The sequence below is a fragment of the Stegostoma tigrinum genome, chromosome 42, assembly GCF_030684315.1.
Source record: "Stegostoma tigrinum isolate sSteTig4 chromosome 42, sSteTig4.hap1, whole genome shotgun sequence".
In the NCBI taxonomy this organism is placed as follows: Eukaryota; Metazoa; Chordata; class Chondrichthyes; order Orectolobiformes; family Stegostomatidae; genus Stegostoma; species Stegostoma tigrinum.
Genome location: NC_081395.1, coordinates 3,873,659 through 3,888,834, shown reverse-complemented (window position 1 = coordinate 3,888,834; position 15,176 = coordinate 3,873,659). Strand labels below are relative to the sequence as shown.

The 15,176-nt window shown below is 51.4% G+C and overlaps 1 protein-coding gene across 1 annotated transcript; it reads left to right on the top strand.

The window, feature by feature from the left end:
• The first annotated feature begins 365 nt into the window (after positions 1 to 365).
• On the top strand, positions 366 to 6,281 carry LOC125449404 (putative transcription factor Ovo-like 1). The gene is made up of 4 exons (XM_048525177.2): positions 366 to 993; positions 3,372 to 3,550; positions 4,462 to 4,648; positions 5,553 to 6,281. Exons 1-4 carry the CDS (start codon positions 894 to 896, stop codon positions 5,834 to 5,836), a joined length of 750 nt encoding a protein of 249 aa, XP_048381134.1. The 5' UTR covers positions 366 to 893; the 3' UTR covers positions 5,837 to 6,281.
• Positions 6,282 to 15,176: the final 8,895 nt, after the last annotated feature.

Sequence of the window (15,176 nt, the reverse complement as noted above, 5' to 3'; positions counted from 1 at the left end):
GCAACGTTAACTCTGTTTTCTCCTTCACAGATGCTGCCAGACCTGCTGAGCTTTTCCAGCAATTTCCATTTGTGGCAACAGGCTGTGGAGTTGGATGATCAGCCAAGATGGTATTGGACGGCATAACAGGCTCAATGGGCCGAACGGCCTCATCCTGCTGCTCTGTCAGAAACTGCGGGAAACGCTCAGCGCCTTCAGTGGCACAGTGTGACTTTTTTTTGCCTTGTTCTTATTTCAGGTGGGGTTGGCGTGGGAAGTGAAAGTGTTGGAGAGCAGAAAGAGTTAAAACAGTCAGATATCTATTTGTGAAAGGCGGGGTAGGTTTGAAATATTGGCGATTCCTGTCAGTTTATTTCTGCCGGGATGAAATAGATGTGTGGAAAGAGAGAGAGAGAAGGGACTTTGTTTTTAAATTTATTTTCAAATTTATTTTGGATAATGATTAGTGAGTCAGAGAGCTGGGTTAGGGCGGTGTGAGTATGGGGGGAGCTCACTTTCAGAGAGAATGCCATGTCACATAGGCAGGTGTGTGAAACCACCACCGTTATATGTCAGCGCATGCGTTAGTCATCAGCTCTCTGTAACTTCTCTCATTTTAAAGAACTGGTTAGGTAGGTCTCACCATCTGAGACAGACAGAGAGAGAGAGACAGTGTGTGTGTGTGCGCGCAGTCTGCCCAGTGGAGGTACAGAGGGGAGACAGAAAGAAAGCAACATTACTTTCTCTTTGCAAGTCACACAGGTGCCTCTCTTGAACGAGAGAGAGAGAGAATAGAGAGAAGGAGAGAAGGGCTGGTCAACAAACCAGTCTGTCCCCCTCTCTCACTGGTGCAAGAGAACAGCTGCATCTCAAAAAAAAGAATTGAACCTTTGCGAATACAAACCGGAGACGTGATGCCCCGGGCTTTTCTGGTGAAGATTCGGAGTGACACTCTGAGGTCTCGGAGCTGGGGAGAGATACCTGATCAAATGAGGGCAGATATTTACATACCGCGTAAGTACCGAAGAATTCCCTTTTGGGGAGGCAGGTATAGGGAGAGAGCGTAAAATAGTGAACCCCCTTTTGTGAAGCCAAAAGCAGGGAGCTTTATGTGTTGCTTCTTTTGTTTTGCAACGGAGGGCACTGCTTCGTTTTGTTTTAAGAAATTCACACACCGTAACACACTTTGTTACTTCTAAAAAGATGTGAAAATTGGTGGCAGAGTTTTCAATTTGGGAGTCACTGGGACATGAATATTGTGACGAAAGAGAGATAATAAGCATCAGCTCAGCTTGTTTTCTTTTCAGATTGAAATTTGGCTTTTGAAAAGTCTAAACATTTCAAAATGTTATTGACACTCGAAGTGATAAACCCAAATGCTCCGCAAACACTCTCCAAGCTCCTCCATATTTTAAAATATTCGATGAGGGAGTTGGAACTCAGACTGTGCTAATTTCTTTCTGAATTGTTGTCAACGCCTCCAGGTCTAAGACAGGGTGAATTTAAACAGAAAAAAATAACGGTAATGAAAGTGGGTGAAAAGGTTTTTTTTTCTTGAAATAATCATTAACCTGATTTACTGTGCAGGAAATCCTACATCAAGTGGCGGAATGTGAAGGTGAAACTTTTAACTGAACGACTGACTCACTCCTCCCTGCAATGATCTTGTACTGGAAAGGGAGTATTTTTGTCCTCAGCTTCCACACAGCCTGACAGTGGCACCTCTGCTAGGACAGACCACACTAAGCCCCCATGCAAACAGTGCCTAGTCTGTCTGCAGTCAAATCCCCCCCACCCGGACCCTACACCCCCTCCCTTTCTGTCACCCCCTCCCTATCTCTGTCACCCCCTCCATCCCCTACACCCCCTCCCTATCTCTGTCACCCCCTCCATCCCCTACACCCCCTCCCTATCTCTGTCACCCCCTCCAGCCCCTACACCCCCTCCCTATCTCTGTCACCCCCTCTAGCCCCTACACCCCCTCCCTGTCTCTGTCACCCCCTCCAGCCCCTACACCCCCTCCCTGTCTCTGTCACCCCCTCCCTGTCTCTTTCACCCCCTCTAGCCCCTACACCCCCTCCCTATCTCTGTCACCCCCTCCAGCCCCTACACCCCCTCCCTATCTCTGTCACCCCCTCCAGCTCCCACACCCTCTGGAGCATCCCCTGATTCCCGTTTTGCTGTCGTTGGGAGCTGTGCCTTCAGCTGCCTGGGAACCTGAACACAGGGATTCCCTCCTGGAATCTCCCCGTGCCTCTGTCCCTCTCTCCCGCTCTCTCTCTCTCTCTCTCTCTCTCTCTCTCTCCTCCTTTAAAAGTGACCTTTGCCCTGAGCTTTTAATGGCCTGTTCCGAATATTCCCTGGCATGGCTCAGTATTAGTTCCTGTTTGACACACCTGAGAAGTGCTTTTTATTGTTACATTTCAGTAAACGTGGTGTAGTAATGTGGCTTTTTGTGTTGTTCCAAATTCGATTCAATTTCCCAGCCCCATCCCGACCAAATTATTCCCTAGGCTGGCAAGTGATTAAAAAAAACATTCGTGCCACACAAATGCCAGGCAATGCCCATCACCAATAACTAACAATCTACCCACTTACTCATTGACAAACAATGGTGTTCCCACCACTGAATCCCCCCGTCACCGAATTCCCCCCCCCCCATTAACATCCTGGGGGTTCCCATTGACCAGAAACTCAACTGGACTCACCACATAAACACAGCGGCTACAAGAGCAGGTCAGAGGCTGGGATCCTGCAGCGAGTAACCCCCCTCCTGACTCCCCCCCCCCCAAAGCCTGTCCCACCATCTACAAGGCACAAGTCAGGAGAGGGATGGAATACCCCCCACTTGCCCCTGGATGGGGGCAGCCCCAACAACACTCAAGAAGCTCAACCCCATCCAGGACAGAGCAGCCCCCGCTCGATCGGCACCACATCCACAAACATCCCACTCCCCCCACCACCCACCGACGCTCAGTTGCAGCAGTGTGTACCATCTACAAGGTGCTCTGCAGAAACTCACCAAAGACCCTCAGGCAGCACCTTCCAAACCCACCACCCACTTCCATCCAGAAGGACAAGGGGCAGCAAGTACATGGGAACACCACCCCCTGCACATTCCCCTCCGAGACCCTCACCATCCCGACTTGGGAATATATCCCCGTTCCTTCAGTGTCATTGGGTCACAATTCTGGGAATTCCCTCCCTAAGGGGCTTTGTGGGTCACCCCACAGCACATGGGCTGCAGCGGTTCAAGAAGGCAGCTCACCCCCTCCTTCTCAAGGGGGCAACTGGGACTGGGCAATAAATGCTGGGCCCAGTTAGTGACACCTCATGAATAAATGCGAAAAGAAAGTGACAAAGGAAGATTTTTCACAAATTGTATTCTATAGACCCTCTGGATGTGATTCAATACCGAGAGAGTGAAATCGATGTGTCACCCCTGTGTCTTTCTGTGGAGGAGAACGCTGAGAAGGAATCGTCCTACGATACAGACTCCAGTACATCTGCACAGGACACTGAAAGTAGAACCCACAATGCCCACCAGGGATTCACACGCTCCAAGATAAAGGTACTCAGAAAGAGCAACACATCTGTCGAACCTCAGGTCACCCTGAAACATCAAAGCTAGCAAGGGGCTAGTTTTCTGAAATGCGCACCCTGTTGGATTGTGGGAAACACAGCAGCCACACGCTGCACAGCAGGATCCCACACACAGCAATGTGGGAATGATCCGGGTCATCTGTTTTAAGTGACGTTGGTTGAGCGATAAATATTGGTGTCAGGGCTGGAGGGAGAACTCCCCCCCCACCCCCTTTCACTGCCCAGCCCCCGCTCTCTTTCCAGTAGTGGCTGTGGGATCTTTTATACACCACCCCGCAACCCCAACCTCCCGAGGGGGCAGACAGGGTCACAGTTTAATGTTTCACTTTAAACATGGCACCTTCGACAGTGCAGCACTGACCCTCCGACAGTGTAGCAGTTCCTCGGCGCTGACCCTCCAACACTGCCCGTTCCCTCAGCACTGACCCTCCGACAGTGCCTGCTCCCTCAGCACTGACCCTCCGACAGCGCCCGCTCCCTCAGCACTGACCCTCCAACACTGCCCACTCCCTCAGCACTGACCCTCCGACAGTGCCTGCTCCCTCAGCACTGACCCTCCGACAGCGCCCACTCCCTCAGCACTGACCCTCCAACACTGCCCGCTCCCTCAGCACTGACCCTCCGACAGTGCCTGCTCCCTCAGCACTGACCCTCCGACAGTGCCCACTCCCTCAGGACTGACCCTCTGACAGTGCCCACTCCCTTGGCAGTGGAAATACAGGGTATTGATGGGGTGATGGTCTCTGCGGTGGGACTGGTACCCATTGCCCTCTGACTGCACTGAATAGACTCTCACCTCTCAGCTGGTGCTGGGAACGGGACAGTGAGATCTGACTGAAATGCCCTGTCGTTCTCATGTAAGCCTGTGTGATTATCCAGGTCACCCGGGGGACGTGTTCGGACCCACTATTCAGCTGCCTATTTTGCCAGAAGACCTTCCAGTACCAGCGCATGCTCAACAGGCACCTGAAATGCCACAATGATGTCAAACGCCATCTCTGCAACTTCTGTGGCAAAGGCTTCAACGACACATTTGACCTTAAGCGACATGTACGAACACACACAGGTACCGGAGCAGTAAATTCCCTTTCTCATTGTCCTCCTGGTCGGAATGGCGCCGCTGGCACGAGCAGTTGAGAGCGTCATAAATTGGGGTTTCTGCTCCTTCAGAGCATGTACCCTTGGGGTAGTGGGTACGGGAGCCACAGCAGAACAATGCCAGCACTGAAACAGTTAAGTTGCATGCTAAGGCCGCACAGCCCACCCTGTCAAAGGAAGGATATTATTAAACTGGAGAAGGGTTCACAAGAGATTTACCAGGATGTTTGCCGGGAATGGAAGATCTGCGGTACAAGGAGAGGCTGGATAATCTGGGACTTTTTTCACTGGAGCATAGGAGGTTAAGAGGCGACCTAATAGAAATTTACAAAATAATGAGGGCTGTAGATAGGATTAATGGCGAGTGTCTTTCCCCTGATAAGGGGGATTTCAAGACCCGGGGGCACGTTTTTCGTGTGACAGGAGAGAGATTTAAAAAAGACGGGAGTAAATTTTTTTACACAGAAGGTGGTTCATGTGTGGAATGAACTTCCAGGGGAAGTGGTGGATGTGGGACAGTTACAACGTTTAAAAGGCATTTGGATAAGGACATGGATAGGGAAAGGTCCGGAGGGATATGAGCCAGGAGCAGGCAGGTGGGACTAGTTTCGTTTGGGATTATGGTCGGCATAGACCGGTTGGGCCAAAGGGTCTGTTTCCATGCTGTATGACTATGACACTGTGTGTCATTGTTTAAAAGGCGATGGGGAACTCCCTCAGCGCTGACCCTCTGACAGTGCCCACTCCCTCGGCGCTGACCCTCTGACAGCGCGGCGATCCCACAGTAATGCAGTTGCTGAGTATAGCTGTGGTTTTAGTTGATTAGAAGTGCTTTATGTAAATATCACTGACCTTTGCTCCCCTCCTGACAGGGATCCGCCCGTATAAATGTCACATGTGTGAGAAGGCCTTTACTCAACGCTGCTCACTTGAGTCGCACCTGAAAAAGATTCATGGAGTACACCAGTCGTATGCCTACAAGGAGAGGCGAACAAAGCTGTATGTCTGTGAGGAGTGTGGGTTCACAGCTGAGAGCCAGGACTGTCACCTCGTCCACCTGAAGGAGGAACATCCCAACAGCCCGCTCCTGCGCAAAGCCTCAAAGAAAGCAGCAGGCATGAAGGAAAGCTCCCTACCGGAGACACTCAGCATGTAATCTCTGATCTCCTTCAACCCCCCTCTTCTCCAGTAACCTCTCTCTGTCATTGCCACAGGGCCCTCGGGCAGTGGGGCTAACTGGTCCAAAACCCCCTCCACCCTGCTCACTGCGATGGCACAGGGGTTAGTCCTGCTGCCTCACAGCGCCAGGGACCCGGGTTCGATCCCCACCCTCGAGTGACTGTCTGTGTGGAGTTTGCATATTCTCCCTGTATCTGTGTGGGTTTCCTCCGGATGCTCCGGTTTCCTCCCACAGTAGGTTAGGGTGGGTTGGCTGTGGGAAATTGTCCCGTAGTGCCCAGGGATGTGCAGGTTAGGGTGGGTTGGCCGTGCTAAATTGTCCCGTAGTGTCCAGGGATGTGCAGGTTCGGGTGGATTGGCCGTGCTAAATTGTCCCATAGTGCCCAGGGATGTGCGGGTTTGGGTGGGTTGGCCGTGCTAAATTGTCCCGTAGTGCCCAGGGATGTGTGGGTTAGGGTGGGTTGGCCGTGCTAAATTGTCCCGTAGTGCCCAGGGATGTGCGGGTTAGGGTGGATTGGCCGTGCTAAATTGTCCCATAGTGCCCAGGGATGTGCGGGTTAGGGTGGATTGGCCGTGCTAAATTGTCCCATAGTGCCCAGGGATGTGCGGGTTAGGGTGGGTTGGCTGTGCTAAATTGTCCCATAGTGCCCAGGGATATGCAGGTTAGGGTGGATTGGCCGTGCTAAATTGTCCCATAGTGCCCAGGGATGTGCAAGTTAGGGTGGATTGGCCGTGCTAAATTGTCCCATAGTGCCCAGGGATGTGCGGGTTAGGGTGGGTTGGCTGTGCTAAATTGTCCCATAGTGCCCAGGGATGTGCGGGTTAGGGTGGGATTGGCCGTGCTAAATTGTCCCATAGTGCCCAGGGATGTGCAGGTTAGAGTGGATTGGCCGTGCTAAATTGTCCCATAGTGTCCAGGGATGTGCGGGTTAGGGTGGATTGGCCGTGCTAAATTGTCCCGTAGTGCCCAGGGATGTGCAGGTTAGGGTGGATTGGCCGTGCTAAATTGTCCCGTAGTGCCCAGGGATGTGCAGGTTAGGGTGGATTGGCCGTGCTAAATTGTCCCGTAGTGTTCAGGGATGTGCGGGTTAGGGTGGATTGGCCGTGCTAAATTGTCCTGTAGTGTCCAGGGATGTGTTGGCGAGGTGCAGTAGCCATAGGAAATACAAGGCTAGAGGGAAAGATTGGGTCTGGGTGGGATTCTGTTTGGAGGGTCAGCATGAACTCAATGGGCTGATTGGCTTGTTTCCACACTACAGGGATTCTGTGATTCTAGCCCCAAATACCATTCAGGGTCATCACCAGAGGGCTTGCTGGGGGTGTGGGGGTTGAAAGGGGTCAGGGTGGCATGTCCATGGCACCACTGAGCTGCAGGTTCCAATTGTCAGGCTATTCAACTGTGGAACCATCGCTACCCTTGCCGATCAACTCTTCACTGTGTGTCTGTCTGAGTGATCCACTCACAAACGGAGATAGTGGGAACAGGACCCGCAGTGGACTGCTGGGATGTGACTGAGACTCTGACAACAGTTGCTTCCCTACAAAGTGCACTTACCCAAAAAAGGAGAATTTGGAAGAGAATCTTTGCTCTTTATCACTGGGTTGGAAAATCTACAAAGAAAAAGCCAAGAATTACATGGGCAATATGTACAATATTTGAATGTTCTGAGCAGCATTTCCACTCTATGTCTGTAATGTAATTATTGGGATGTGTGAGAACCTTCTACCAGATTGTTGAGTTTTGTTTTTAAGCTGGGGCAACTTTCAAGGGATTTTTATGAACCTTATGGATAGGGACATATATTGTATGCAATACAGTTACTACACTGAGATTATTGATCAGTATAATCAATGCAACATGTTTACTTCAGCACAAACTGTTCTGCCATCAAACACTCCCAGGGTAGGGACAGTACGGGGTTAGATACAGAGTAAAGAGCGCTCCAGGAATCTTGGAAGGTTTGAAACTTGAAGGATCAATTACCTCAAATGAACTGCTGAAGACGGAAAATTGTGAGTTAAAATTTCAAGTTGAATTTGGAAGCGTTTAAATAACTGCTTTTTTACTTGGGCCTTAGGGAATACACCTCAGACCTTGATGATGTATAACACTGAGTAATCATCTCCCTTCCCTATCTCTGTAACACCCGCCAGCCCCTACACCCCCTCCCTATCTCTGTCACCCCCTCCATCCCCTACACCCCCTCCCTATCTCTGTCACCCCCTCCATCCCCTACACCCCCTCCCTATCTCTGTCACCCCCTCCAGCCCCTACACCCCCTCCCTATCTCTGTCACCCCCCTCCAGCCCCTACACCCCCTCCCTATCTCTGTCACCCCCTCCAGCCCCTACACCCCCTCCCTATCTCTGTAACGCCCTCAAGCCCCTCACTATCTCTGTAACGCCCTCCAGTCCCTACACCCCCTCCCTATCTCTGTAACACCCTCCAGCCCCTACACCCCCTCCCTATCTCTGTCACCCCCTCCAGCCCCTACACCCCCTCCCTATCTCTGTAACGCCCTCCAGCCCCCACACCCCCTCCCTATCTCTGTAACGCCCTCCAGCCCCTACATCCCCTCCCTATCTCTGTAACGCCCTCCAGCCCCCACACCCCCTCCCTATCTCTGTAACGCCCTCCAGCCCCTACACCCCCTCCCTATCTCTGTAACGCCCTCCAACCCCTACACCCCCTCCCTATCTCTGTAACCCCCTCCACCTCCTCCCTATCTCTGTAACCCCCTCCATCCCCTACCCCCCCTCCCTATCTCTGTAACCCTCTCCGGCCCCTACACCCCCTCCCTATCTCTGTCACCCCCTCCCTGTCTCTGTCACCCCCTCCAACCCTGCAATTTCTCTGCTCTCCTCGAATTCAGGCCTCTTGATCACCCCACTCCCCTGACTCCCCTCGCTCTGCTCTTAGTAAACATGCCTCTAGCACACCCTTTCGTTCCTGAACCTCTCTATCTCTCTCCTTCCTCCAATAAGATGCTTCTTAAAACCAACTCTGTGTGTAAGCCTGTAGTCACCTGCCCCGAATAACTCTTGCTGAGGCTCAAATGTCTGATACAGCCCCTGAGCAGGGACATGGGATGCTTTCTAACGGCAATCTCTTCTTTACAAGTTTTGGCATTTGAGGGAAGAGCTTCTCATGTAATTTTGTTGATAACCATTTTTGATGACAATTTATCTGTGGCTATTGGACTATTGTTTATTTTTATAAGGACAAATTGCCAGATTTTTGACAGTTGGCAAAATTTAATGGTTAAATGTGCCAAGGGCAGAGGTCAGGAATGAGAATCTGCCATTGTGCAGGGGCCAGGAGGAACCAGCTACCTACTGACACCTGCTGGCGGCTGAGAGGGTGTGCGGACATCTGGACAAGGACAGATAATAAAATGTGAGGCTGGATGAACACAGCAGGCCAAGCAGCATCTCAGGAGCACAAAAGCTGACGTTTCGGGCCTAGACCCTTCATCAGAGAGCCTCTGATGAAGTGTCTAGGCCCGAAACGTCAGCTTTTGTGCTCCTGAGATGCTGCTTGGCCTGCTGTGTTCATCCAGCCTCACATTTTATTATCTTGGAATCTCCAGCATCTGCAGTTCCCATTATCTCGGACAAGGACAGACTTCACTCGATCCCCATTATACCAGGCTGTCATACAAAGGCAGAGATGGGGAAGGAGGGCAGGGGGTAAAGAGAGAATTCAATATCGGAGGGTTCAGTACTAATGGAGTGCAGCACTACTGGAACCGTACACTGCGGGAGAACGGTCACTGGACCCGAAACATTAACACTGAGGGAGTTCTGCATCACTGGGGGGTTAACATTGAGGGAGAGCTGCATCTCTGGGGGTTAACATTGAGGGAGTGCTGCATCTCTGGGGGGGTTAACATTGAGGGAGAGCTGCATCTCTGGGGGGTTAACATTGAGGGAGTGCTGCATTACTGGGGGGTTAACATTGAGGGAGTGCTGCATTACTGGGGGGTTAACATTGAGGGAGTGCTGCATTACTGGGGGGGTTAACACTGAGGGAGTGCTGCATTACTGGGGGGTTAACATTGAGGGAGTGCTGCATCTCTGGGGGGTTAACATTGAGGGAGTGCTGCATCACTGGGGGGTTAACATTGAGGGAGTGCTGCATCACTGGGGGGTTAACATTGAGGGAGTGCAGCATTACTGGGGGTTAACATTGAGGGAGAGCTGCATCTCTGGGGGGTTAACATTGAGGGAGTGCTGCATTACTGGGGGGTTAACATTGAGGGAGTGCTGCATCTCTGGGGGGTTAACATTGAGGGAGTGCTGCATTACTAGGGGGTTAACATTGAGGGAGAGCTGCATCACTGGGGGGTTAACATTGAGGGAGTGCTGCATTACTGGGGGGTTAACATTGAGGGAGTGCAGCATTACTAGGGGGTTAACATTGAGGGAGAGCTGCATCTCTGGGGGGTTAACATTGAGGGAGTGCTGCATCTCTGGGGGGTTAACATTGAGGGAGTGCTGCATCACTGGGGGGTTAACATTGAGGGAGTGCAGCATTACTGGGGGGTTAACACTGAGGGAGTGCTGCATTACTGGGGGTTAACATTGAGGGAGTGCTGGGGGTTAACATTGAGGGAGTGCTGCATTACTGGGGGGTTAACATTGAGGGAGTGCTGCATCTCTGGGGGGTTAACATTGAGGGAGTGCTGCATCTCTGGGGGGTTAACATTGAGGGAGTGCTGCATCACTGGGGGGTTAACATTGAGGGAGTGCTGCATTACTGGGGGTTAACATTGAGGGAGTGCTGCATTACTGGGGGGTTAACATTGAGGGAGAGCTGCATTACTGGGGGTTAACATTGAGGGAGTGCTGCATCACTGGGGGGTTAACATTGAGGGAGTGCTGCATTACTGGGGGGTTAACATTGAGGGAGTGCTGCATTACTGGGGGGTTAACATTGAGGGAGAGCTGCATTACTGGGGGTTAACATTGAGGGAGTGCTGCATCACTGGGGGGTTAACATTGAGGGAGTGCTGCATCTCTGGGGGGTTAACATTGAGGGAGTGCTGCATTACTGGGGGTTAACATTGAGGGAGTGCTGCATCACTGGGGGGTTAACATTGAGGGAGTGCTGCATCTCTGGGGGGTTAACATTGAGGGAGTGCTGCATCACTGGGGGGTTAACATTGAGGGAGTGCTGCATTACTGGGGGTTAACATTGAGGGAGTGCTGCATTACTGGGGGGTTAACATTGAGGGAGAGCTGCATTACTGGGGGTTAACATTGAGGGAGTGCTGCATTACTGGGGGGTTAACACTGAGGGAGAGCTGCATTACTGGGGGTTAACATTGAGGGAGTGCTGCATTACTGGGGGGTTAACATTGAGGGAGAGCTGCATTACTGGGGGTTAACATTGAGGGAGTGCTGCATCACTGGGGGGTTAACATTGAGGGAGTGCTGCATCTCTGGGGGGTTAACATTGAGGGAGTGCTGCATCACTGGGGGGTTAACATTGAGGGAGTGCTGCATTACTGGGGGTTAACATTGAGGGAGTGCTGCATTACTGGGGGTTAACATTGAGGGAGTGCTGCATTACTGGGGGGTTAACATTGAGGGAGTGCTGCATTACTGGGGGTTAACACTGAGGGAGTGCTGCATTACTGGGGGTTAACATTGAGGGAGTGCTGCATTACTGGGGGTTAACATTGAGGGAGTGCTGCATTACTGGGGGGTTAACATTGAGGGAGTGCTGCATTACTGGGGGTTAACATTGAGGGAGTGCTGCATTACTGGGGGTTAACATTGAGGGAGTGCTGCATTACTGGGGGGTTAACATTGAGGGAGTGCTGCATTACTGGGGGTTAACATTGAGGGAGTGCTGCATCTCTGGGGGGTTAACATTGAGGGAGTGCTGCATCTCTGGGGGGTTAACATTGAGGGAGTGCTGCATCTCTGGGGGGTTAACATTGAGGGAGTGCTGCATCTCTGGGGGGTTAACATTGAGGGAGAGCTGCATCACTGGGGGGTTAACATTGAGGGAGTGCTGCATCTCTGGGGGGTTAACATTGAGGGAGTGCTGCATCACTGGGGGGTTAACATTGAGGGAGTGCTGCATCACTGGGGGGTTAACACTGAGGGAGAGCTGCATTACTGGGGGGTTAACATTGAGGGAGTGCTGCATTACTGGGGGGTTAACATTGAGGGAGTGCTGCATCACTGGGGGGTTAACATTGAGGGAGTGCTGCATTACTGGGGGGTTAACATTGAGGGAGTGCTGCATTACTGGGGGGTTAACATTGAGGGAGTGCTGCATCACTGGGGGGTTAACATTGAGGGAGTGCTGCATCACTGGGGGGTTAACATTGAGGGAGTGCTGCATCACTGGGGGGTTAACACTGAGGGAGAGCTGCATTACTGGGGGGTTAACATTGAGGGAGTGCTGCATTACTGGGGGGTTAACACTGAGGGAGAGCTGCATTACTGGGGGGTTAACATTGAGGGAGAGCTGCATCACTGGGGGGTTAACATTGAGGGAGTGCTGCATCACTGGGGGGTTAACATTGAGGGAGTGCTGCATTACTGGGGGGTTAACATTGAGGGAGTGCTGCATTACTAGGGGGTTAACATTGAGGGAGAGCTGCATTACTGGGGGGTTAACATTGAGGGAGAGCTGCATCACTGGGGGGTTAACATTGAGGGAGTGCTGCATTACTAGGGGGTTAACATTGAGGGAGTGCTGCATCACTGGGGGGTTAACATTGAGGGAGTGCTGCATTACTGGGGGGTTAACATTGAGGGAGAGCTGCATCACTGGGGGGTTAACATTGAGGGAGTGCTGCATCACTGGGGGGTTAACATTGAGGGAGTGCTGCATTACTGGGGGGTTAACATTGAGGGAGTGCTGCATTACTGGGGGTTAACATTGAGGGAGTGCTGCATTACTGGGGGTTAACATTGAGGGAGTGCTGGGGGTTAACATTGAGGGAGTGCTGCATTACTGGGGGTTAACATTGAGGGAGTGCTGCATTACTGGGGGTTAACATTGAGGGAGTGCTGCATTACTGGGGGGTTAACACTGAGGGAGTGCTGCATTACTGGGGGGTTAACATTGAGGGAGTGCTGCATTACTGGGGGGTTAACATTGAGGGAGTGCTGGGGGTTAACATTGAGGGAGTGCTGCATTACTTGGGGGTTAACACTGAGGGAGAGCTGCATTACTGGGGGGTTAACATTGAGGGAGTGCTGGGGGTTAACATTGAGGGAGTGCTGCATTACTTGGGGGTTAACATTGAGGGAGTGCTGCATTACTGGGGGGTTAACATTGAGGGAGTGCTGGGGGTTAACATTGAGGGAGTGCTGCATTACTTGGGGGTTAACACTGAGGGAGTGCTGCATTACTTGGGGGTTAACACTGAGGGAGTGCTACACTACTGGAGTGTCTACACATTTGGTATTCTAGAGAAGGTTTTGATTCTGAGATGAAATGTTAAACTGAAACCTCATCTGACCTTTCATGTGACTTTAAAACAATCCCTGACTACTTTTTGAGGTCGAGTAGGGGCTTAGTGGTTAACGTTAGGTGCACAGAGGGGAAAGGGTTCTTAGACTGTGTTCAGGAGTGTTTTTCATTGCAGTATGTGTCCAGTCCTTCAAGGAAGGGAGTACTGTAGGAGCTGCTCGTTGGGAATGAGGTGGGCCAAGCAGGTAATGGGTCAGTCAGTGGGAACACTTAGGGAATAGTGATCATAGCACCAGTCCAAAAGAATAATGGACAATCCATAAATTGAGTACATGGACTGCGGCCACTCACCTCCACCTTAAGGGGTAATTGGGAACGGGAATAAATGCCAAGCCTGCCAGAGACACCCATATCGTACGTGTTAGTAAGAAAGCCATATCAGACAGCACAGACAAACAATGAGAAGGCTACAAGAAAAAAATGCACTTTTTCAGATGTCACTGCTCCATCCCGTATCCAGCTCATTGGAAAGTCACTGCAGTGCGTCTGTGGGGGAGGGAGTCGGATGTTTGTGGGTGTGGTGTCAGTCAATCAGGGGTCGCTTTGTCCTGGATGGTGTCGAGCTTAGAGAGTGTTGTTGGAGCTGCCCCCATCCAGGGGCAAGTGGGGGGTATTCCATCCCACTCCTGATCTGTGCCTTGTAGGTGGCGGGACAGGCTTTGGGGGGAGCCAGGAGGGGAGTTTCTTGCTGCAGGATTCGCAGCCTCTGACCTGCTCTTGTAGCCACTGTGTTTACATGGCTGGTCCAGTCAAGGTTTTGGTCAATGGTAATGCCCAGGATGTTGACAGTGGGGGGGATTCGGTGATGGTAACACCGTTGACTGTCAAGGGGCAGTAGTCAGATTTGGTCGTATTTAGTGATTGTCATTGCCTGGCATTTGTGTGGCACAAATGTTACTTGTCAGCCCAAGCCCTGGGTACTGTCCAGATCTTGTTGCATGTGAATATGGACTGCTTCAGTACCTGAGGAGCCACGAATGGGACTGAACTTTGAGCAGTCATCAGCGACCATCCCCATTTCTGACTTTATGATGGAGGGAAGGTCATTGATGAAGCAGCTGAAGGTGGCTGGGCCTGATTTTATATTCTTGACTTTGCAGTTATGGAGTCATAGAATCATAGAGTCATGCAGCACGGAAACAGGCCCTTCGGCCCAACCCGTCCATGTTGACCCGATATCCTAAACTAATCCAGTCCCATTTGCCAGCATTTGGCCCATATCCCTCTAAACCCTTCCCTATCCATGTCCCTGTCCAGGTGCCTTTTAAATGCTGTAACTGTACCAGCCCCCACCACTTCCTCTGGCAGCTCATTCCATACACACACCATCCCCTCTGTGTGAAAAAGTTAGCCCCTCAGGTCCCTTTTAAATCTTTCCCCTCTCACCTTAAACCTATGTCCCTCTAGTTTTGGACCCCCCCCCCCCCACCCTGGGGGGAAAAGACCTTGGCTATTCACCCTATCCATGCCCCTCAAGATTTTATAAACCTCTATAAGGTCCCCCCCTCAGCCCCGACACTCCAGGGAAAATAGCCCCAGACCATTCAGCCCCTCCCTGTAGCTCAAACCCTCCAACATCCTTGTAAATCTTTTCTGAACTTTTTCAAATTTCACAACATCCTTCCTATAGCAGGGAGACCGGGATTGAATCCATTATTCCAAAGATGGTCTCACCAATGTCCACAACATAGCCTCCAATTCTTATACTCAATGCACTGACCAACAAAGGCAAACACCTTCCTCCCCGATAATAAAATGTGAGGCTGGATGAACACAGCAGGCCAAGCAGCATCTCAGGAGCACAAAAGCTGACGTTTTG

What these genes read in the sequence shown, in the direction of transcription:
- LOC125449404 (XM_048525177.2), top strand. Translation starts at nt 894, where the DNA reads ATGCCCCGGGCTTTTCTGGTGAAGATTCGGAGTGACACTCTGAGGTCT. An exon ending in GGCAGATATTTACATACCGC is followed by an intron (nt 994 to 3,371) that starts GTAAGTACCGAA and finishes TGTATTCTATAG; the next exon opens with ACCCTCTGGATGTGATTCAA. An exon ending in TCACACGCTCCAAGATAAAG is followed by an intron (nt 3,551 to 4,461) that starts GTACTCAGAAAG and finishes GTGATTATCCAG; the next exon opens with GTCACCCGGGGGACGTGTTC.